At 28.8% G+C, this 24,767-nt stretch overlaps 1 protein-coding gene across 1 annotated transcript in view; it reads left to right on the forward strand.

The window, feature by feature from the left end:
- The first annotated feature begins 1,898 nt into the window (after positions 1–1,898).
- LOC108561029 (tolloid-like protein 1) overlaps positions 1,899–24,767 on the forward strand; it is a 36,925-nt gene continuing 14,056 nt past the window's right edge. The window contains exons 1-2 of the mRNA XM_017918792.1: positions 1,899–2,053; positions 2,316–2,787. Coding sequence (XP_017774281.1) covers positions 2,619–2,787 — 169 coding nt within the window. The 5' untranslated portion in view covers positions 1,899–2,053; positions 2,316–2,618. The remainder of the gene's footprint in view (positions 2,054–2,315; positions 2,788–24,767) is intronic.

Here is a 24,767-nt window from a genome sequence, read left to right on the forward strand (position 1 = left end):
AAACTTCACTACAGTTAGAAATTTACAAAAAAATCAATATCAGGTAAGTAGGGGGTCTACCCAAAACCGAAAAACATGGCAAGGGCTCTACAACACAAAAAAGTTTGGGAACCTCTGGTTTACACAAACTCGACGTTCATATAAACCTATACTTTGTAGTCGGACCCTGGTATTATATACTGAGAATTCCAAAACCAATTTTTAAACTTTCAGACTATAGCAGGGAATTACAAGCAATTAAAGTATTATCAATGTTTGATTAACATACATCTTTCATATCCAAATTGTGGTATATTTACGATATTTATATGTTTTTGAGTTTGCTCTAATGTACTCAACATTCATATGAACGTATACTTTGTAATCGTGAAATTAATAAATGTATGAATTTATGATATATTTGATGAAATTAATAAATTAATGAGTTTCAGACTACAATAGGGAATTACAAGAAAATGGAATGGAATTATCAATGTTTGATTAACGTACATATCCAAATTGTGGTACATTTACGTTTTATTAGGTATTTATGTGTATTTTTCGTTTGCTCCAATATACTCAATAATCATAAGGTACACTTTGTACACGTGAATTTATGATTTGTTTGGTTTATACGTATTAAATTTTGCAGTAGGAGCCAGGTATCACATGTTGAAAAATCTTTAAACTTTTGGACTACATTAGGGAATTACACATATTCAGTTAGTGTTCCGTTAACGTACAATGTAATTTAATGGAATGGCTAAATTAATAAATGTATACATTTACAATTTTTTTGCTATATGCATGTCTCTTCGTTTGCACGAACGTATTTGACGTTCCTATTAACTAACACTTTGTAGTCGGACCCAGGTATGAAAATTCTAATCTTTAAATTTTCAGACTACAATACGGAAATGTAGGTGCATATACTATAAACCGACAGGAAGAAAATCTGTCTCCTGGAACCAAATATCATTTTTAATTATAGTTCTTAAATCAGATCTGACAACGTATTGAATTACATTGTACATTAATTGGATCAGCGGGTCGTAAATAGTAAAGTACGTATTATTATTAAGTGAACGCTTATTGTGCATTATAAAATGTAATATTATAAAATAATATTGTTTATTGAGTGATAATTTAAAAAACAAAATTATTTATGTATGACTTTAGACTTGAATTTTCTTATCTGTTTTACTTATTATTTATATCGCTGAAAAAAAATGATGCATATGAATTATCTATTTGTAAATGCATTAATAATAATAATAATAATAATGTTTATTGCATCAGTTGTACAAAAAACATGTACAAAAATAAAAAGAACAAAATAAATATATATAATTTAAAAAAAGTCAACTGATACAAATTGACCATAGAGAAAAATGCATTATTTTTATTTTATAATTATAATATTTCTTTTACTTTTGTTAGATTAAAAAAAAAAGAATTTGTTTTTTTTTAAATATCATTTTTCTGGGTATGTGTAAAATCATTTACTAATTACTGTTTTGTTATTTATCACTGGTGGATAAATATAGAGTTTATTTGAAAGAGGAAGCATATCAATTCTTCCGCTTTAAAATCTTCAAATAGTGGAGTATTACTAATAGGTTGAGGTAATCGCTGAAATGCAAGTTGAAGTTAAATCCAGGGAAATATGAAAAAAGGGTTTTTTGAATGTGAATGCAAAGTGGGAAATAATAGTAAGATGTTCCATTGGTTAATAGTTAGGGAGGTGTTATATACTATTTTATGTAGTTCAGGTAGGGCTTATATAGTCCTTCTAGGGGGAGGGGGATTGGATACAACTGTAATGTCTGGGGGGTCCTGGGGAGAAGAAGAGTTGCAGGTACGGAGGCGGCATGTGCAAGAGCGAGACGGAGGAGACGAGCGCGAGGACCAACGCTCGGCGTCGGTAAGTTCAGTTCAGTTGTGTTCGAAACGCCGAAGCCGTCGTCTGCTTGCGCCGCCCCAGTCGCGCCACCACAACGAACGCACGCGGTCCACCCCCAACATTTGGATCATCTTCGTCGGCGGCCGTCGCAGAGGACAGAACACGTCGACCGTGAGTATCTGCACATTCTCGCTCCGAAGCGATAAACTTTCCGAATTGTTTCCAATAGAAAAGAAGAATTAAAAAAAAAAATGATAAGAAAGAAAAGCAAATATGTGTGTGTATTAAGAGAGATAAATAGTTTGCGAGCGCGATAATTCCTTTTTGAATAGGGTCAAGTTGCGATAAGATTAATTGTAAAAATGTTGAACGTCTTCTTCCACTTCCACTTGTTTTCCATGCTGGAAGAACATTAACTTGCGTGGTTTCGCAGGGAGGATGCGAGGAGGCGCGCAATGCGACCAGCAACAACAACGGCCCAAGTGATCTTTGAACAAATGTATCAGCAATAGACTCAGATAATATACAAAGAAGTAATAACAATGTCTCTGGTGCAAACGTGACGAGCTTGACATGCAGGCTGCCAGTTCACTGTGAATGAATGGACGATGATGATGATGCTGTGATCTGATCATCTGGGAAGCGCGCAGCGGAAGAAAGTGTGCCGCGGTTATTAGTTGTTGTTTTTTTGTTTCTTCTCATCTCTCCGGTTTCGTTTCGTCCTTCGAGGATCAGGATGTTGGCGCGCAAAGGTCTACCAATTCTTCTCCTGTTCTTCATCGCCGCCGCCGCTGCTCATTCAGCGGAACAACAAAACACTGCCAAATACACAATCGAAGATCTCGTCTCCATTACCTTTCCGAAGAAGACGTCCAACGACATAGATTTGGACCCGTGCAAAGCTGGTGAGTTTGCTTACATTTAATTCGATCCAATTACCATGCAAACATACCCTTTAAATGGATGAACTCTCCAAATGCTAATGAGAATCCCCTCACCCCTCCGTCTATCACCAGCAGTGACATGGATAATCTGATGTGCGTTTGTAATTAAAACAGGATCTGGTTGTTACTGAACGCTCTTGGTCAATACAATAATACACTAATTTATTATTGTTACTGAATGGACCTATATACACGGACGATTTAGTATTATTGAATTGGTCCTCCAACGCATCGCACATCCCCTAATGACATTTTAATTTCCTCCTTCGTAAATATATGCCTGGCAATGTTTGTTTAGTCGTTGCGAACATCCCTGCATAAAAAAAATGGGCGAACAGGAAGAGTTTTCAACCATTAAATGCACGCACTTCGGTCCATTCCCCCTTTTTTGTGCAAATCGAATGAACTCCCCCCATTTAAACCACACTGCAGTCCTAATCATCTGAAAAAAAGCATTTAATCTAAGCATTCATCAAATTAGATGGTATGTGATGTTATTGACATATATATTTTGTAATAAAATCCAATATCAATTTCCTTTTTAACCATGATGTTTTTAAACATACTTCTATAAATATGAAATCCAATATCAACTTGATATTGGTTTTTTATTACAATTGAAATCATATTTTTAAGATAAAATCAAATATCCAAAATCATTCAATTTAATGAATATTAATGAATACTTAAGATGCTATAAATATGAAATAAATTTAGGCAACATTAATAATATATTATTACATCACGCTTGTAGGATTCAATTCATTTGTATCTGTCTCTAGTAAAAAATTATACATAACTTCCTTTGCTGTCAATATACTTTTATTTAACACTTTTTGTCTATAATAAATTACATATACTTATCTAATTGTTGCAATAAATACAATAATATTATTCAATTAAAAAACAGAACATTATTTCCGCCCGTACATACATTTATTTTCCTCATATGGGTATTAAGAATTTCATTATATTTAGATTAAATTAGTTGACAATAGAAAAGATTTATTTTAAGTTCAACAGAATTGAAACTAGGTAAAGATCAAAATTATAAAGCACGATTTACCTGTATGAATTATTTTTTATATATATTGTTTATAATGAAGAAATATATATTGAAATGAAAAATAAAATACTTTTGGCAGAAAGAGGGCGATGTCCTCTATAAAAATTTGCTTGCTTTAGAAAATTTATAACAATATATATATTTTATAGAAAATAACAAAAACATGTATTCCCGTTTATAAATAACAGAATTTCACACCAATTATACAATTCCTTTCAGTGTCTATCGAGTAGTTGATGATAGTTAAGAAATGTGTGTTGCAGACAAATAGAACCCTTTATCAACTTGGAGTAAACAAAAGACAAATTTAGTAGAGGAGACCTCATTTTGCAAGAGAAATGTGTCTCAACAATGTAGTAAAAAAAAACTACTAAAAATAATTTTATTAAAGTATTGGTATAAATAAAATATTGTTACCAAGGAGATGATAATCAAAATTGACGAAGTAACAAAATCTAATTGTTGTCATGGTGTTTAATTTTTATTGCTGATGAGAAAAAAACAGATTTGCAAATAAATAAAGATTATTTTATAATTGGCGCGCTAATACAATTTTGTTTTCAGTTTCATTTTGCGAACGATCATTAAACCATAATTTGACATTTAAAACGGTTATTTCTGTGTTATGGCCCATCATATTTTGAGCATCTTGGAAGTTGTTCAAATAGACAATTCTAAACTTTCGGAGATTACCGTAACTGCTGTCATGGTAACAGTTACTAAGTATGAACTTTTATAACTTTACGCAAATGAAAACGATTCTTCAGAATATACAGCAGCTCTCGTCACCCCAAGTATAAGGATCTATGTTTTGCCGTTTGTCAGTACAATGAATATTGTTATGTTGGAGACCGCGTCGGACGTAACGAGCAATTGCATCTCTGGTTTACGGCCTTAACAACCAAAAAAAAAATGTTCTCAGTTACGGACGCCGTAAAATATGATTCCCGGCAATAAAACGGAAGAACGAAACAAAGAACGAATACTTTCTCAGGGCATTCCCATACCTAGACGAAACAACCGTGCCTGAAACCTGAAGCCAAGCAATTGCTTATAGTTTGAGCATTTCTAAATATTATTACAAAATAAATTTGCAAAAACAAAACTGGAATGATGTAGATATTTAGTATTCTAGATTAAATCATAACTTTGATCACTATAATATTTTTGTGTTAGTGAAATATTCGTCTGGAAAAAAGTACAATATTTATAATTAATTAATCCTTTATTTGCAAAGTGAGAGAAGCTACAGTATAATAAAATAATAAATAATTGAACAATTATATAATTTTATATTGAATACAAAATGATAAAATAAATATGTACACAAATTCAAGCGTATTTATTATGAAAACAGAAATAATATTTTTATTAAAAAATTGAAATAAACAGCAATTTTTTATTAACAAAAACCCATCTACAAAAAACGCCTGATAATATCCAACATATCTCTGTGTTTTGCACTTGACACAGTAGATATGTTCAATAAAGATGACATTGTAATGTATAGAATTTGCATCTAAGATAGTCTTTTTTTATTATGTAAATTTCTTATTAAGTGCATATCATTTTTTAAATAATATCTAATTATTTTTTTGATATGCCAAAAATATTAAGTGAAATAACAAACTTAAGACGTATTTGCAATGTTTTGCTCCTTTTTAGTTAAATTGTAAAACAATTTCGGGTCGATAAAAATCACTGTAAAAGTAATTACTTTCACAAAAAGTAAACAAAATAAATATTGCACATTATTACAACAACAAAAATGATACAAACAGCAACGCACAATAAAAATCACGTTTTTTACTGTAATTATATATTGATTTGGCGGAAATACTGCGGTCAATGTCCCATTTTATATATGTATCTTCATATGTACAATAAATGATTATTATTTATATAATTGGCAATATTGTTATCAATATTAATAGATTTGTGTTGAATTACGGGAATATTATAATTTAATGAGAACGATATAAAAATTAACGCAGTTCCAAAATGAAATGGAAACAACAAATCAATACAAACTGTTGTGCATTTGTATCGGAGCAAAATTCGAAAGAAAAATAAAGTATCAAGTGAGCATCAATCATGTGTGTCGGAAAATGTCTGCTTTTGACGTTCGCATTACGTGAATTAAACGTGATAACGATTTTACCAAAATGGTTTTTGGATTTCGTTTTGTATTATTTCGATAAGTGATCATTTCCAGGAAATCGAATCTCTATTATTTGAAATTGACTCTTTGTTGGTAAGTTTTTCATTTTTTTTTTGTAAATTTCACGAACGAATATGAAACTGTGTTAATTAATTTTTTTTAAATAATATATGTTATATGTTATTTATAGTCATTGCAAGATAGATTTATGTGATATTTTTAAGTTCCTAGAAGTAATGTAATTCCATTACGAATCTTGTTCTAATTTAGAAGTTGATGTAGGAATAAAATTTAATTATGAATATCTGCACTAGTCAAGAATGTACTTAGTTTTAAGGTATGTTTCTCTAGAAATTATCCAACTTCAATTGGAGTATAATTTGATTAATCACAAGAGTGACTCATTGGTCGATAAGCACTGAAAAAGGTGGCAATATGTCCATAATTATAAGAAAAAATTAAAAATTCATATTATTTTTAATATAATAAGTATAGAAATACTAATAATAATAATAACATTTATTGTAACAAAGTACGTACTCAAACAAAATAACATAATATAACAAGAAAATAAATAACAAATTGATCTGTTATAAAGGACTATTGACCATAGGTCTTTCTGCTCTACAATTACTATTTTACATTTAAAATTTTAAGTTATAAATAAATAGTATTAGTTGAAAGAAATATTTAATTTAAAATATTTATATATTATTTACAATAAATTAGTTGTTCAATCAATTTTGGAAGTAAATTATAACAAAATTTCATTAGAAAATGAAAGAAATGAAAATATTAGAAATACAGTTTTTTATACATTAATTGTATGTAAATTTGTTAGAAAGATAAAATTTTGACTTATAAATATTATTTTTGTATCTCTTTTGTCATTATTCGCTGCTTTCGTTTTAATAGTTTTCATGTCATTTGTTTTCAATTAATTAACTGTCAATTTGGAAATGAAATTTAAATCGCAAGTGCGGATCAAACTTTTTGTATGGAAGCGAGTTTGAAAGGAAGCCCTTCAATGCAATTTCGGGTCCTGATTAATTAATAGATATATCCAACGGGTGAATGATTACCGCAGGACGGCTGCAATCCTTTAATCTCCTAAATAAATGTTACCTGAATGCAAAGAAGGATGATATAATATGATGCGAGACTGCAAAAAAAGAAAATCAAACTGAAGCGAACTGAGATGGAGGGAAAATCGAAATGATGAATGGATTTATTGCGCTCAATCTTAAAACAGGATCAATTAGTAAAGTAAACGCTCAGATTAATTATTTTGTGTCGGCTGAATGAAATTTACGAGAGGAGAGAAAAAAAGTTTGAATGCTATTCAGTACACTTCTATCTCCAAACGAGTTGCGTTTTTTTTTTGTTGCTCTCTAGCTTTAAAGCCGGCGCTTAAATTCAGATGGAATTAAAACCGGTGGAACTTTTTAATTATTTATGCACGCCGTATCAACTTTTCACATCAAAAGAACCCGAGCTACTACTTATGCCCCGACAGACATCCAAAACACATTAAACGCGCATTAAATCTTTATGGCCGAAGAATGCTCCACATATTATTAACAATATTAATTCCGCAGAAAAAGAGTAAGTGTTAAAAAAACATATATAAATAAAACGGTACGTGTAATAATAAGTTTAATATAGATTAAATAAATAGATGGAGTGTATATCATATTTTAATTCATTTAATCTTCACCTGTCACTAGTAGTTTTAGTATTCATCCATGCGTATGGTTTGAATGGTCCGAGTTTAAATTTGTTACTCAAGCAAATCATCATTATAAAGAGCACTATATATTTCCATTAAACTGATAAAAAAATATATATTTTTAACATTAATTATTTCTTACATTTAATTCACTGAATTTTTAAGTGAATTACTTTGTGATTTTATAACCTAATAATAATAAGCTCCAATTGTTTAATATTATTAATATTTAAGGAAGTGGCAATATAATAAATTATTAGATACGTTTGAATCGATTTGTGGTTAATTATTTATAATATAATAATAGGTTTCTCACTATTTTTAACAATTTTATTTATATACCGTATTTTTCGGACTATAAAATGGACCTTTTTACATAGAAAAATGGATTGATATTTTGGGTGCATCTTATGGGCCAAAATATTTAAAATATTTTTTTTTTCAATAAATCGTCTCTATATTTGACGCAAGTTATCTCAAGTCAACCGGGGGAATCACCCATTTACCTACACTCTTTGTCTATATTCGTCAATAGCTAGTATTAGACCTAGCCTGTAATATTCTTATTCTAAAATTAGAAAATATAAGCGTAAAACGAAAAAGATATATATTGTGAGGTATACATTAAATGTGATCAATTATGCAAAACAATATGGAAACAGAGATACACCAAAAACATATTTTGATGCACCACCAACAGAGAAAATGGTTCACAACAATTAAAACTGCTAAGGCAAGAAAATTTTGAGTGCGTCTTATGGTCCGAAGGTAACATTAAAATATTTTTTTAAATTAAACTTTTACATAAATAATTCTAATGACCTGACCATTAATTAACGATTTCTTTTATTATAATGATATAAATAAGTTTTAATATGTTCATACAACATACAAAAAAAGTAAACAAAAATAAAATAATTATATGTACATAGTTACAATTATTTCAAAGTTATTTCCTGGATTAATTATCATAATAAATTATATTACAAATTAATTATTATTGATGAAATATTCGATGATTAACAGCACGTCAAACCTAATTTATTTATATTAAAATATAATTATTTTTTATTAATTACATGAATTTTATGCAATTAGTTTGTCCACGTCATGTTTGCTTGATAGAAGTTAATTATAAATAAATATACTCTCTCCGTTGCAAAATAAATGTCCGATTTAAGTTTATTTAATGGATTATTGAAAAAATGAAATTATATGTAGCATGGAAAAAGCGGTTGCCTGATGTTGTCAAAATAGTTTTTGTAGTGAACAGGTAATATTTTGTAACATTTGTTAGTTTCTTTTTTACTGTCATTGCAAAAACCCAAAAAGTCTATATTTGAACAATTACAGAGAAATGCATTCCCACGTTAAAAGAAAAAATACCTATTGGTAGTAGAACCATGCCAATCAAAATCCAACAAGATAATGCTAATGTTGATGATGAGGAAGTTGTTCGCGCTGGTACTGAACATGGGAAGATCATACGAATAACTTGTCAACCACCAAATAACCCTGATTCAATCTTTGCAAAACAAAGAGTCCTCGTCCAGTATTGATGAATTAATTGCCGTGTATAAAGCATGGGCGAAATAACCGCGGAAAAAATAGACAGTGTTTTCATTATATTGCAGGAATGTATGAAATTCAAAAAGGAGGCAACGATTACAAGCTTCCTCGCATGAGTAAACTGCGTTTTCAGGTAACAGTGTTAGCACGTCAGGAACTTGAGCGTTTATAGTTAATTTGATAAAAGTTACTCAAAAAAATGTTTTCCGTTTGATATTATAGTTTAGTTGTGAAAATACACTTTATATATCACTTTGCATATTTTTTTTATGAAATTGTACTCTTATTTTAAAACAAATAAAATTCCTAGATCGGACACTTATTTTAGAATGCAGAGAGTATTAGTCATTTAATTCAACAACCATAAAATAATATGTATAATTAGAGACAAAAATATTATGAAATAAAACCGCATGATTCATAAGTATGTTTTAAATAGCTATTATAAACATATATTTATCACTGCATTCGATTACTAATTTGCATTTACAAGAATCGCGTTGAGATATTAATTTATTTTGACTATAATATTCACTGATCAAAAGTTCCGAATTTTCGAATGAATGGAAAATTGTGCGAATTTGTCGTTTTCGTATATTTTTTTCTTTTTGAAATTTTGTTAGGAATGTGGGATGGATGGTAAGGGTGGATTAAATATATTCATCGAATAGTAAGTAGCGGGAAAGTTGCGAATAATAGGAGCACTTTAAAGTTCGAAGCTGTCGTCAGCTAGAAGGCGACGAAGGCTGCTCACAGCGATCCCGTTTTAATTGCACTTTTGTGTCGGGCTCGAATCTTCTGGACTGAAAATCAAACATCTTATTTAACAGACTGAAGGACGACGATGTGACGATCCTGATTAAACCTGCGTTTTAAGTGTATAAGAAAAAGTGGAAGTTTTTTCTTTGTTTTTCGTTTGACATTCTAAATAACATCTAAAGTATACAAATATTAGTTTAATAACAGTAACATTGTTTATATTAACCCTTATTACTTTATTATAACGACTAAGTACATATCTACTTTAAATAAACTTTAGTCTAAATTAGGTCTAATAATAATTAATAATATGTTATATGAATACAGAAAAAGTTAATGTTAATAAATATGTCTTTAATATTTAAATAATAGCTTTTATTTTATTTGATTTATTAATATTATTGTATTATTTTTAATGCATTGCATTTTTTACAACATCAATACAATTAATAAATAAATACAAACAAACAAAAACATGATTTATTCATTAATATTTGTAAGCATATTTGTGGAATATATGAAAAATTTTAAATAATTTTTGAGTACAGTAAAACGCCGATTATCCTTGGTATTCGGGAACGTTGAAGCACGGTTAATATGAAATCGCTTTTATTTGTGAAACATTTTCTAAATCATTTTAAAATGTAATAAGTAATTTTTGTTTATTTATTTGTAGAATATTTATCTTGATTCACTTAACGGTAGATTTGCAGAGACAATTTTATTGTTTAGCTTATAAAATAAGTATACACTGAGACTGGCGCGACCACGGTTAATTATAAATAATAAACACATTGGTTAGAAGTTTTTATTATTTCAATATATATAAGATTATTAATAGAAGTATATTCATATTTGTGTTTATGTTTTGCGTTTTCTTAAAATATTTTTTGGCTCCGCATTAGTGTTTTCCGTGTTGAGTTTCTGAAAATATGACTTTCATTTTCATTTACCCAGAATTATTTGCATTTTCTGTTCTAAAATAAAACACGATTCTTCTTTAGTCATTTTAATTATATTAAGAAATCAATCTATTTTTATCGACCTTTGTTTATTTTTTTCAATGTTATTATTTATAAATATGAATTAATTTTTATTTATTTATATATGATTGTCACAATAATAATAATTAAAAAATAATAACTGCTGTAAAGGGCTATTGACCAAATAACCAATATATCTACAATGATTATCAATATTATAAAAGAAATCTAATGATCTGGTAGAATATATAATTTATGGTAGAAATATTTCGGTCTTAATCATTTGGTCCTAATTAGAACCAATCAAACTTAGTAAATATATCCGCATTAGTCCTCGAAATTCTACACAAATGTAATGACATAAATGTATGACATAAACTTGCATAGAAGTTTATTTATATAATAGTTTAGATAAAGTACCGAAATCATTTATAAACTTATATCCAATCAGATCTAATGCGAAGTGCATTAGGAACCATTCCGTTTATACTGTATAGCGTAATTATGACTTTAATGCAGACAATAACGTTCGATTCTATCGTTCAATGTAAACTCAACCTACATAGCATGCAAGAAAATATTAATTCCATACTTACTAAAACGATATTGTGGCATGTTATTTGCAACGAATAAGTACATCAGTCATCTAGAATCACAAAATAATATTTTACAAAGTAAAATACAGTGAACCTCGCTTAACGAATTTAATCTGATCCAAAATATCCGAATTTTACTTGCATGAACTATTTGACTTCTTTTCAAGTTATTTATTTTTACACTTGCTTTAGGAAAATAATATTATGATCGGACTCAAATGAAATTTGTTGCGGCGACAAAGTGTACGTTTATATGAATCTTGAGTACGTTCTTGTGAAACACGACACGACTCTAGTATACACAAAAATAGTAAATGTATGAGTTTATGTTAGAATTTATTTATGAATAGAATGTACTTTGGCCAATAAATTATTATTATTATATTATTCGATTTTACTATCAGATTAGTGTACATTCACTTAGCGTACGGTTATTTGGATATGTATTATGTAAGCAAACCGAGTACTTACTGAATATTTTAAATATGTGTATTACATTATCTACAATATGTTTGTAATAAATAAATTGATTTCCCTTAAATTTATATGAGCTATATGAATAACGTGTAGGATATAACAGGCACAATATTAGTACTTTGGAACTATATCCGTTTTCCATTAACATTTTAGACTGCATTTCAGTTTCCAGTATGCGGATGTCCAAAGTGTCTCCCGTTTACACAGGATAGAAGACGCCACTGGCAGATATTATGCAAATCGGCTTATATAATTTCCTGTTTGCATAGTTTCAATTACTAAACATAAATATATACCCTCTTATTCGTAAAGAAAATCTTATAGTCTTTCTTGTTTTAGAAGCATTGTACAAATTATCATAAGCATAACAATTTAGTAGTTGAACCAATTTAATTTAAGTTTTATTTGAAATACTTATGCAAGAGAAGTATAAACTGTTTCTTATTTTATTTATAATAATTATTTTGTACAATGAAGTAAAAAAAAACAAATAATTATTGATATACATATTACCAACATTTTTAAACAATATATAATGCTGCAGATACATTAAAACATTTACTTGTAAATGTGTGCAATTATAAATAATATATATAAAAAAATAATATAATAATTGCTTAAAAAGCATAATTAAAACAAATTTTGATATAATTATGAATGAATAATGAAATAATAATTTATATATTTTAGTAAATCGAGTTTTTTTTATTGTATAGATTAGATCTAAAGTAGAAACAAATCCGTGAATATAAATATCACTTTCCCTAGTTGCGATTTGCAAAGGGTTTGCGGTTTTGTAAAGCAGATTGTGAAAATTAAGCAGCTTGTTTGAGCATTGATTTAGGTTGCATGCTTTATTAGAGCATACAATGCTGATGACTGGTTAATGCGAATATTTAGTTCCAAAATTAACGGTAAATATTTCAAGTAAAAAACCGTTTAAACAGTTTATAGTATGAACAAAGGAGTAATTAATAAAATAAAATATTAAGTTTTAAAATAAACTTCTATTTCGTTAACAGAAAATAGTAATGTTTATGTATTATTTTTTAATAGATAAATCAAAATTCAATGGGTAATAATTAACAATAAAAAACACCAAATAAGTTATATTAACAAAACTATAATCAATTCTTAATATAAATGACAGGATTTGTTTAAACACTTTTATATATCCAGATCTAGTACTTTCTGAGAATTAAAATGTGCATGTACTAGAAATAATGGCTTATGTCTTATCACTCAGAATTGTCCGATTTTCATATATTGCTTTTCCAAAAGAAAAGTCTCTTTCTGCCTCGGTGAGTTCACTATGAGAAGGTAGAAATTTCATTTGGTGTTTCTTCTTCTTTGTAATTCAAATTACACCAATATTTCTTTATATAACGTCTAGTTCTAATTAATCCACCTTTAAAAATAAAATTGTACTGCAGGTTTGAGTTTTTTTTTATAAATAATGATTCAAAAATAAATAGTGAAATGAATCAAAATCAAAAATAAATTACTTATAAAAACATTAAGGAATCGTTTATATAAAATTTTGATATACAAATCTCGCATCTAGAAACAGCGATAATCCGATATGTTTGATGTTATAAGCGCGTGTGTTTTCATATAAATGTGATTTTTGCAGCGCGTATCAAAGGGGGATGATATAATTTGAAGGCGGATATTCCTTACGTGGCGAGGAACACACATATAATAAAAAAATCTCTCCCAAAAAGATCCAATTCACGCCCTTACACGTGCGTAATCCAATGAGGCCTAAAGTGCTCGCCATAAATGATGCGCAAAATCAATAATCATCACTCGAGAAAATGAAAAATCATCACTGTTTAGTGCTCATTCTTCTGCTTTTTTTTTGTTGGTGAAAGGGAGGGTGGTCTTTAAAGTGGCCTACTGGAGTTTAGGTCCATCGGGATTTCGGTGGAATTGAAAGTGAGTGAGGCGGGGTTGTGGTCGAATGGGGTTTTGGCGAATGAACTTGCATTGACCATCAGGACCTATGTTAAGTCTGCGTAATCTGCAAGTGGGGTGGTGGGAATGGGTGGGTTATGATATAGGCGTCCGTACCCCTTTCTCGGCGATTCAAACATGTAGGGCTTCGTTATTAACTGCGGATTTTCACACAATCGATAGAATGAGGGCTATGCTGTATTTGCAAAAGATTACAAAACGTGGATACGAAATGGGACAGACATGTTTATTGGTCAAATCAAGGAGAACCATGTAACGTTCCAGAACACCAGCCTAACCATTCCAGCTCTCTTTCCCTTTAGATATCGTCGTTTGTATTTATTTCGATAAAGCGAGGACAATGTTCAAATTCCTATAACAAGTTCAAATATTTGATGTTCGATAAGTCGACTACGACATTTCATCACGCTATATGCATACATTCTAATTTGTATATAATATGTTTATATATGCATACCGCAGAGATTTACTTCAATCAGTAGTGATTTGTTTGCGAATTACGAATTGATTAGTGTGATGTCTTTGCGTTCGTCTCGGGAACGTCCTCATCTGCAATGCAAACTAACATATTTTAACTCAATTTACTAATACTGATGCCGTCTCCTCCTCCGATACTGCCACTGCCAAAAGCCCCCGACCCTAAACAGCCGACGCTGCCGCCGCAGCCGCTCATTGCCCTTTGATAGGGGCCAAAGCATTTGGCGGTAATTAAGTACCTGCCGATAGTTACACGAATTTCGGGCTTATAATGGATTAATCTCAACTACACACTAAAGAGAAAAATCTATACTCATGCAATTCATACTCTTCAAGCGCTTCCGAATTTTAATTATATTAACTGCAGGCTTAGTAGATCCCAACTTCTTAATTGGGACTTTGAATTAAATTGAAACTTTTTAATTGTTCTGGATTAGTTTAATTATGATTTTGCGATTTGAAAACTGAATAGAATACTACATTTATTTAACAATTTTTTTATTGAAGAATTAAATGTTAATGTTTTTATTTTAACTTACAAAAGTTAATAAATCTGATATCTCAAAATCTTTTAATTTTAAATTTTTATATAATTTTTATATAATTATTAGCAGTTAAATATAAATTTTTATTAGGCCATTTATCTATATTTATTATAACACAATTGTAGATAAAGTACTTTTGTTCATTTTTCAATATTGCAACTGTTAAGTGTTTTAGAAGAATTTATAGCGATAAACTCTAAAGTACCATACTTTCCGGACCATGAGACGCACCATTTACGAAAAGAAATCGAATTAGAATTGAAGTTCATCTAATAGTTTTACTATTATTTCTGAAATAAATCTCATAATTTTTGGGTGTATCTTATTATCAATTTCATCTTGTCTCCGAATATTCGTACATCAGTATTTATTTAAAACAAAAAATTGAGACAAATTCATCTTTTTCCATATTGTATAGGTGTTATGAGTTGATTTGATACAGGTTTTACAATTACAGGTTTTATATTTAGTACAATTATATTATAAAATAAATAATCGACATTACCTAGCTGTATTATTTATATTAGTACAGCAATAATTCGTATATTGTGAATAATCTGTTCCTTCGAATTGTTTGAAACCGGACTTATAGAAGCACTAAATATAGATGCAAAAATAAACCGCACAAAAAAACTTGAGTGTATAAAGAAAGAAAGAAATCTTATGTTTCATATTTTAATTTTCATTATTTGCTCCATTCAAATTTAGTTTGTTGTGCAATTCTTAAACCGAACAATGGTGAATCCGTACTGATCGAAGCTGCGCTAATGCTGTATTAAATATGTTTATTTAAATAAATCTATGTAGGGTGTCCATAATGTTGCACTTCAACATATTTGTGTTTGTATTGATATATTTTCAGCTGATTGACATTAATTAAGTGTTACTTAATCAAGTGAATATTTTATTATCTATGAATTGTGTCCAGTTCAAAATATTATCTTTACTCATATATAATTCAGAAACAATTTTATTCTAGTTTATTTCATTTATTTATTAAATATATGCTATTACTTATCATAAGTATATTGAATATACTTATATTAGTATTAGATATATAAAATGTATTCAATGAATATTAAATATTTTATAATCTATATTTACAATTTTAAAAATGTTATAGAATTGTCAACAATATCCAAACAGAGTTGTTAATAAATAAAATAATTTAATTCATGATTTATATTAAAATGGAGCAGATTAATTAATATAAATTAAACTTTCTAATTTTTTTTTATAATTTAATGGTATTCAATTCAATTATTTTAAATTATTTCAGAAGATTTATATTATATCTAACAACTTTTTCAACTTTTAATTAATGATCTCTGCATTGGAACTGAAAACTCTTTATTTCAACCAGAAATCACAAGGCGCTAGGTTGGTAGAATAAGATACTGGGCGAATTTAATTGATGCCAGAGAACGCAAGAAAGTTGTTGGTTATTTCAGTAGTGTGAGTGGGCGCATGATCGTGATGTAAAAAGTAGCGACAAAGTTCTCCCTTTTTCTGGTTTTCCAACAAATTTTTGAAAATTTGTGGTAAGGAAGTTCCCGTCTGACCAGTTTCCGGTGAGATAGCAGCTATCACTTTTACCCAGATAAAGTAAATTGACAACATCACTTTTGTTGCTGCTGTATACCATGGACTGCTGCTTAGTTTCCAGGTCAAACTTATAGAATTAAGATTCGTCACCTGTTACGATTTTAATAAAAGTGCTAGAATCTCTATTTTCAAAATTTCCAAGGAATATTCGGCAAAACGAACACGTGCCTTTATTTGTGCAGCCAAAGTGATGATTTAATATTTGCGACAAATCCATGGCATTCAAGCCCAGTTCATCAACTACCATTTCCTGTATCAGTCTTGGATCTTCGTCAATGTTTCACTTCACCAGAGCTTCATTTGTATCATCGTTCAAAGATGTTGGGCATCCTTCACGAGGTTCGTCTTCCACAGAAAAATGTCCGGTCTGAAATCTTTGAAACAACTTGGAAATAGTTACAAGGGATGATTCATTCACTCCATATGCATTTGGCATTCCTAGAACATTTGACATCGAAATCCGTAGAGAATGGCAAAACAAATGTTTGCTGTGTTGCTGGTGGAATTTTTACCAAGCTTACATCACTAATCTTGCATTTCCTCCTATCCATTCTTAGCGAACTTCTTAAAATTTGACATGAAATATCGTTAGATATAACAAATTGAAAAACAACTTTTTTTTTATTAGAAAAACAAATGAATTAATGCCAACTTAACCAACTTTTGTTAGACCCCTCGTATATATTTTTTGGATATCAATTTATATTTAGAGTTTATTTTTTTTACTTTGGATGTTTCTGGATGTTTTTGTATATTCTGGCTAATAAATTATAATTATGTTTAATTAAAATATTATAAATAATGAAATGTTCATATTTTTTATGTTTTTTACGTTTGATTTCGAAGGATGTTTATTTAATGAACGTTATAAGCACGCTGGTCTTGAATTGGAAAACAAGAGTGATTTTAGTGCTGCGTCCCGTTAAAAGGTTCATTGTGTAATCTCAATTGAAGCCTGCGACCAAATTCAAAGAATAATGAAAACGGAAAAATCAATTATTCGAATGAAAAGGCCTGCAATCTACAGCTTGTAAGTTATAGAAACGATGGAGCGAACGAGAAGAAATAGAAAAAAAGCTAAGTACCTAAGAAGCATAATTGGTCTTTCCTTTTTAATACACTGTTATTCTTATTTACGTTTATAACTCTCGCTTCTGACTTTGTCAAGCAACTAAAGCCCTTGCTTTATTTACGTGCCGACATAAAATTGTTCTCCACGAAATATTAATACAGTAAAGATGTGATTACGCAATATAAATCATAGTAATTAAATGGATTTTCATTTAGTCCGAATTTAGTGGTAATTACTCTGGGCAGTTTATTTATTTTTTTTTGTATTTATTTTATGTTATGTTTTCGATATCCCATTTATCTCATGACTTATGGCTAGTAAACATTGGTTGGGAAGTTCAATAGCCCTGCGGATCTAGGGTTCGGACGCTCCGCCGAACCAGCGGACCCCGCCGTCATCCACCCGCTTTCATCCACCCCCTAAAACTGCAGGGGGATGGGATCTATGAATTTGTTGCGAGGAAGCCCGGGATTTGGGGTCCGGCCTGGCCCATTTCACCTCAACTATCAGGGATGATACAGTGTGACGCCCGTTCAACTCCCGAACTCACAAATTGCCGTCGCATCTAATTACCTTTTCATTAGTTTCACGGCGCGAAGAGGGTTGAAATCTGGTGGGTTGAGGGTAAAGGTGTGGGAGGCTTCATCGTCAAATCCACCTCTCATCCATCCAAAGAAGATGCTCTCCTCAACCCGTTTTTAATGTATCAATTAATTATACGGCAGACTCGGCGAATTCGAACCGACGTTGAATTCATAATAAAATGAGAAATAATTAGTGAGAGCTGCAAAAAAAATATTTACGGAGAGTTTGCTAGAAGAACTGTAAAAAAATATATAAACGCGCAGATCGCGATGTAATTACGACAAGTTTTAATTGAAGTGGGGCACTTTGCCGCTGACCGTTTCCATTAAAATCCAATTTGTAAAACGCCGCCCGAAGCCCCCCCGTCGTCGTTTTATAAAACCCTCGTTCCCTTCGCCCCGGAAAACTGCATTCGCCAGTTCGTTGCAGTCATGCAAAATTGCGTAATAACCGAGTTGCATTCGAGAAATAAAAATACGCGATAAAATCTGTGCATTATTTGCGCTGAATAAAACGTTGGTTTTCGATCGACCTACTTATTTATGTAATTTATGGAGATTTTTTTCCTATTTTCATTTTATCACAATAAAGGTTTCCAATATATTATATTTGATAAAAGCTGTTCGATATTTGTCACATATCTTGAGGATTTCATATAGGATTTTATTATAGTTGAATTGAAATGTCCATTTAATATAATAAATACAGAAAAATGCTGCTCCTACTTCAAAGCTACTATCATTACTATAATTAAAGTACACAATTGCCAACCACATTATTTTTATAGTTTGTTGCCACCTTAAATTATTATTACTTATGTTACAATCATAATACAAATATGAACATATGTTTATTTTTGTTCGTCATTTCGTAAAATGTCAATTTTTAAACCTGATCTTGTATATGATATAAATACATATGTGCCGCAAGTATAAGCAAGAAATGTCAAGTACAAATTAACTACCGTGTAGTGTGTACAAAACTTTAAATAAGACAAAATATAATTATATTTTGTTTTGTCTAAAATACGGTGTAAGTACATGTGTTTTTATAAAAAAAAATGTTTTCCTGCGAGCAAAACATTCTAATGATACGACGAGTGAAGATTTTGAGTGCTTAGTTGATAGTTAATCATGACTAGATGAAGTTCTTAATTAAAAATAAATTACATTTTACGGTCAAAAGACTACGGGAAATCAATTTGTATAGCTACGTGTCTTGATACGTTATTTGGGAGATTACACTTTTTGAATGAACAAAATTTAATGGACGTCTCCAACTGAGATTTCTTACACAAATTCAATTAAATTGTTTAATGATTAAAAGTGTTTACAGTAATAATTTTCACTTAAACTGATTTTCGCATTATTGCCCGATGAAAAAAAAAACAACAAAACAAATCTTGACTTTTATTAAAAAAATGGATAGTTAATTGTTTAAAAGATAGCAAAAAGTTTTCGAAAATTATTTATTAGTAAGAAAATTCAGTCTTGACTTAAAACTATGAAATTACTTTCCTAATACATAATTTAAAAAAATAATAATATTACAAGTAAATTTATTTTTTTTATTAGACATCTACCATTATCTTTAATAATATTTATCAAAGTGAAAAGATTCTTATTGCCATCAAATACCAATAATATTTTTTTAATATATATTTGGTTCTTACCTGAATTGAATACAGATTGGAACCGTTTTACGACAGGATAAGTTTCAAGGGGAGCGGGATCGTAAAATTGGTCCTCGCTCAAAACGAACAAAAAAAAAATACAGTAAAATTTTACTCTTTGCTCATTTATTTCAGATTGTTCATGTGATAAATGGATTATCGAATTTTTACATTATTTTTTTTATTAGAAAGACAAATTAAGACCAATAAAAATGTTTATTATACGTAACATTTTGTGAGAAAGTGAACCAAAAAATAAGTTAAATAGAAATAGATATTTTATTTACTATAGGTAATATTTTCATATTACTCATTGAATCAACTGTCATATTTTGCTAAATATTATTAAGAACATTTGTGGTTCATCTTTATTTCATCATAATTACCAAGAAAGAAACGATATTTATCTCAATATTTGCAAGTCTATCTTTCTGTTACACTAAGATCAATAAAAATGTGCAATTCATCATTACCTGTGCAATTCATCGCTGGAGCGAACACTTGGCTCATTTACTAAGCTTTTGCTAATGAAAATGCATTAGTATTTCCATTTTATCAGCGGTTAAGCTTAAATAGTAAAAACATTACAATTTAAGTTCATTAATATTAAAGAACCGATAAAATAACAATTGATAATATTGAAAATAACAATATATTGTTTAAATAGGTTTTAAAACTGAGGTCAATAAATTGTATTTATTATATTATTTTATACATTATTATTTGTACTGAAATAATGAAATAATTCTTCTGCGCTCAGAGCATTGATTTCTGGTTATTATAATAATATTTGCGTTTTGATTTTTAATATATGAGAGAGTATTCATATTTACGGAAATAAATTATATATTTATTATTATCGATTATAATTTAATAAAATTAACAAATTAAATAGTTTTTTTAATTATATAATATTAATTATCATAAAAGTATTATTAAATTTTGTCAACGTTGCAATAATTGCATATAGTTTAATTATAAGTTAACGTCGAAAATACTCGTATATCGACAACGAGAAACTCCATGAAGACTTAGTTGGAACTATAACAAAGTTACTGCGCGTACTAACTAGCTAAGAACTAATTTACTGAACCTTTTCAAGTTATAAATAGTGTATATAAAAACTACGCATTCCATTAAAATATAATTAAGTTTGGCACATAGACCATCGGTTGTTTCCAATTCAAAGTTCTTGATTTGTGTGCACAAAATTGATTATTTAATTTTAACATATTTATTGGTCACAAATTGACCAAATACTTATATGGTTTATTTTCTTTATTATTTTTATTTATACTTTTAACATACATAATTTTTAATATAATTAGAAATAATACAATTCCGGACTATTTGAAACCGGACTAATCGATTACTTTAAAACTGCACAAAAAAACTGTATCAAGTGCATACAAAAACGATATATAATTGTTTTAAAATATATTTTTATTTTATCAATTAAAATTTTGTTTGTTTAAAATTTTCAAACCGGAATATTATGAATCCGGACTGATTGAGGTATGGCTTTAATTAATTATATTTTTGTATCTTCATTTAAATGTTAATAGATTTAGTAGCAGTTGTATCTATTTTTTTAGAAGGTTTTAATTTAAAGTGTTTATCGACCATGAAGAGATAAGATGTTTCAATCTATCAAAGATATATGAGTATTATTTTTGTATCATGTCAAATGTCAAGTAATCGAAGAATACTATTCATCTTTCAAAATACAATTATTGTTATTAAGGCAATCATCACGTGTAATTTCGTAAAATTATTCTACACAAAATTGTAATTGCATGCAATGAGCATTTAAATTTTTTGCAACAATTCGTTTGACTTTATTGATTTACGCAGGACAGCAGGTCAACCTTTATTAATAACTGTGAGAAATATACATCGTGTAGCATTTGTATGTTCATATTTGCCAATTTACATATATATGCACATACATAATTATTTTACAAGTTTTAAAATTTAAATGAAAAATATTTACAAGATTTGACTTTTGATCATTTCTTATAATAATTTATTTGGCCAATTTATAAATAGTAGTTTTCCATGAAATAGCTTATTATTTGCAAGCAATCTCTCTTGTAAATGTTATATCTGAAGTCAATTAGCATCATTTATATATACAATAACGTAGGGTTTGTCGGTTTTTAAAACCTGTTCTTTTTTGAGGAAATTTAGTCGAAAACTAAAAACCGGTTTATGAGCCTAGATACATTACAATTTTTTTTATTTCTGGAAATTTGGTTGTTAATACTAATTTTTGTGAAAATTTGAAAACCGGTTTTATCTGGTTTTGTAGAAAAGTCGGTTTTTGTATAAACCCTACAAGAACGTTATGAATTTAAAGATCAAACACATGATGTTTAATTTTAAATTGTTATTTATATCTATGATAATAAGAATAGCCACATGAATAAATTGATACATTATAACTTAATAGAAAAATAATCAATTTGTGTTGAAAAGTCGTGATAAATTATGATATTCATTGTTAAACTTACGTGTACTTAAATATATTGATTTTCTTCTACAATTCGTTCGGAATAACAATTAATTCCGAACGAATTGTAGAATGTCAGTTAGAAAGTTTATATGTATTTATAAATCGACAAACTCGGGCGAATTTCCGGACATACATATAATTGATAATTTGGCGGGATTTAACGACGGTAATAATTCCGCCGATAAGATTAGGAATTTCGCCAAATAATTTAATACTTTGAGCTTTCGGTGTCTCTTTCTAATCCCTATAATGGTAAGTTTTGGGATATTAAATTCCCCATGTGTCAGAGGGCCTAACAGCTAACGAAAGTTATAACTTCCTACACTAATATAATTGAAGGATTCTCGAGGATTAATTTATATTTACTCAGTTTCTTTAATTGCATTACTTCTAAAAATATTTATAAAATAATATTGTTGCAATATAACACTCTTTCAATACTACTAAGTTAAAATATTTTGTAAATAGTTTTTTTTTTATATTAAAATATGAAATGCTCATATAAATAAACATGAAGTTTTACATATAATGTCAATTTATTTGTAAAGATATATTGGGTTGTTTGGAAACTAATTTAGTTTCACTTGAATAAAAAAAAATCGTAGTAATTTATCATGTTGTTAGATTGTAAATAACTTTATTTTGTCTTCAGCGGCTTTAACTGGCCTTTCAGATGCACCACGTTCTTTAATATCGAAATTGTCAGAACGAAATTTTGCATATTAGTTTCGGTAAAAAAAGTAAAATGCTATTTTCATTTAGTTTCAATTTTTTGATACACCAAAAATTAATCTATATATATTTTTTTTAATTAACATTTAAATATCAGTTACAAATACTATTAATGTCACTCGTATGAAGAAACAACATTATTTTTTGAACAACAAACGTTTTTAAAATGCGTACAACAATTATGTTGACATGCAGATTTAAAATGAAAGGTATAAATAACAGTAATTAGCAATATGTTACTTGGAAAAAATATTATGAATACAGTAATTAAATTAATGATGTTTTATTACTGATTATGTGATTTACTTTGCACACTTTTTTTTACTTTGTTTTTTTTCCGACGATTTCGCGAGACGCAATTACGATATTCACGTTTGATATTCACTGAATATTCAAACAATTTGTATAATTATGTCAGAAATTAGTAGGTCGACCCTGTTAATTGTCGCGAGAAAAAAAAACAAACACTACAATTTCTATACAAATTTAAGTACTTTTTTTTTCATCAAAGTATTTAACGTCTTTTTACATTCGAATTTACTTATACAAATGTTTATATTTAATTAACATATTAAATTAGAACGTATGCAATTATCTGCTCGGATGCAGATGTATAGTAGTAGTAAAAGCTTTCTAGAATGCTTTCATTTTAGTTTGCGAGCAGCGTTTTTATTTATTTCTGCTGAGGATAATATAAATTAATTACATTCACATATTCCATATCTTCTTTATTTATTAATAATTTATGAATGTTTCTGTTTCATAAATAATTAAATAAAATAGTTATTAATTAACGTAGACAAATAACGAACTTACTTATATATTTTATATCTTTTAGTAATATTGTATTAATTGTAAAATACTGAAATAAAATTCACTTAAATTAATAATTGTATAGAAAATAATGTCTTAATTAATAATAATTGTAATTGCATCAAGAGTTGTAAAAAGACTCAACTACTCGAATATTTTATATTAACAAATAAATCTTGAAAAAAAAAACAACAATGAAACAATTTTGTGACAATAGGCAACTGTAAATAAAAAGTATAATATGTCTAAAGGAACAGGGAAATACAGTTATTTTCTGAAGTAATGCTTAAAGAATGTGTATTAATTTTTAATATATCATAAATAAAAAAAATATATTTTTTGATCATAGTCTTTCTGTCTAATCAATTTGTAATCAATATTTATTCATTTCATTTTTTAACTATTTGTCGTCTGACGGTACCTATAAGTACCGACACATTTAACACATCACTCAATAAGTTCATATAAAACAACAACTTTTGGGCAATATTCGACTTTATTCATCAACATAGTCTCTAATATTTTGATACGCTGCGAACAAACGCGGCATTCAGATTTTTCCATTGTTTTGAAAATTACAAAAGTATTTCAGATTGACATGAAATTTT

This window comes from Nicrophorus vespilloides, unplaced genomic scaffold, assembly GCF_001412225.1.
Source record: "Nicrophorus vespilloides isolate i.1.1-1 unplaced genomic scaffold, Nicve_v1.0, whole genome shotgun sequence".
Lineage (NCBI taxonomy): Eukaryota > Metazoa > Arthropoda > Insecta > Coleoptera > Silphidae > Nicrophorus > Nicrophorus vespilloides.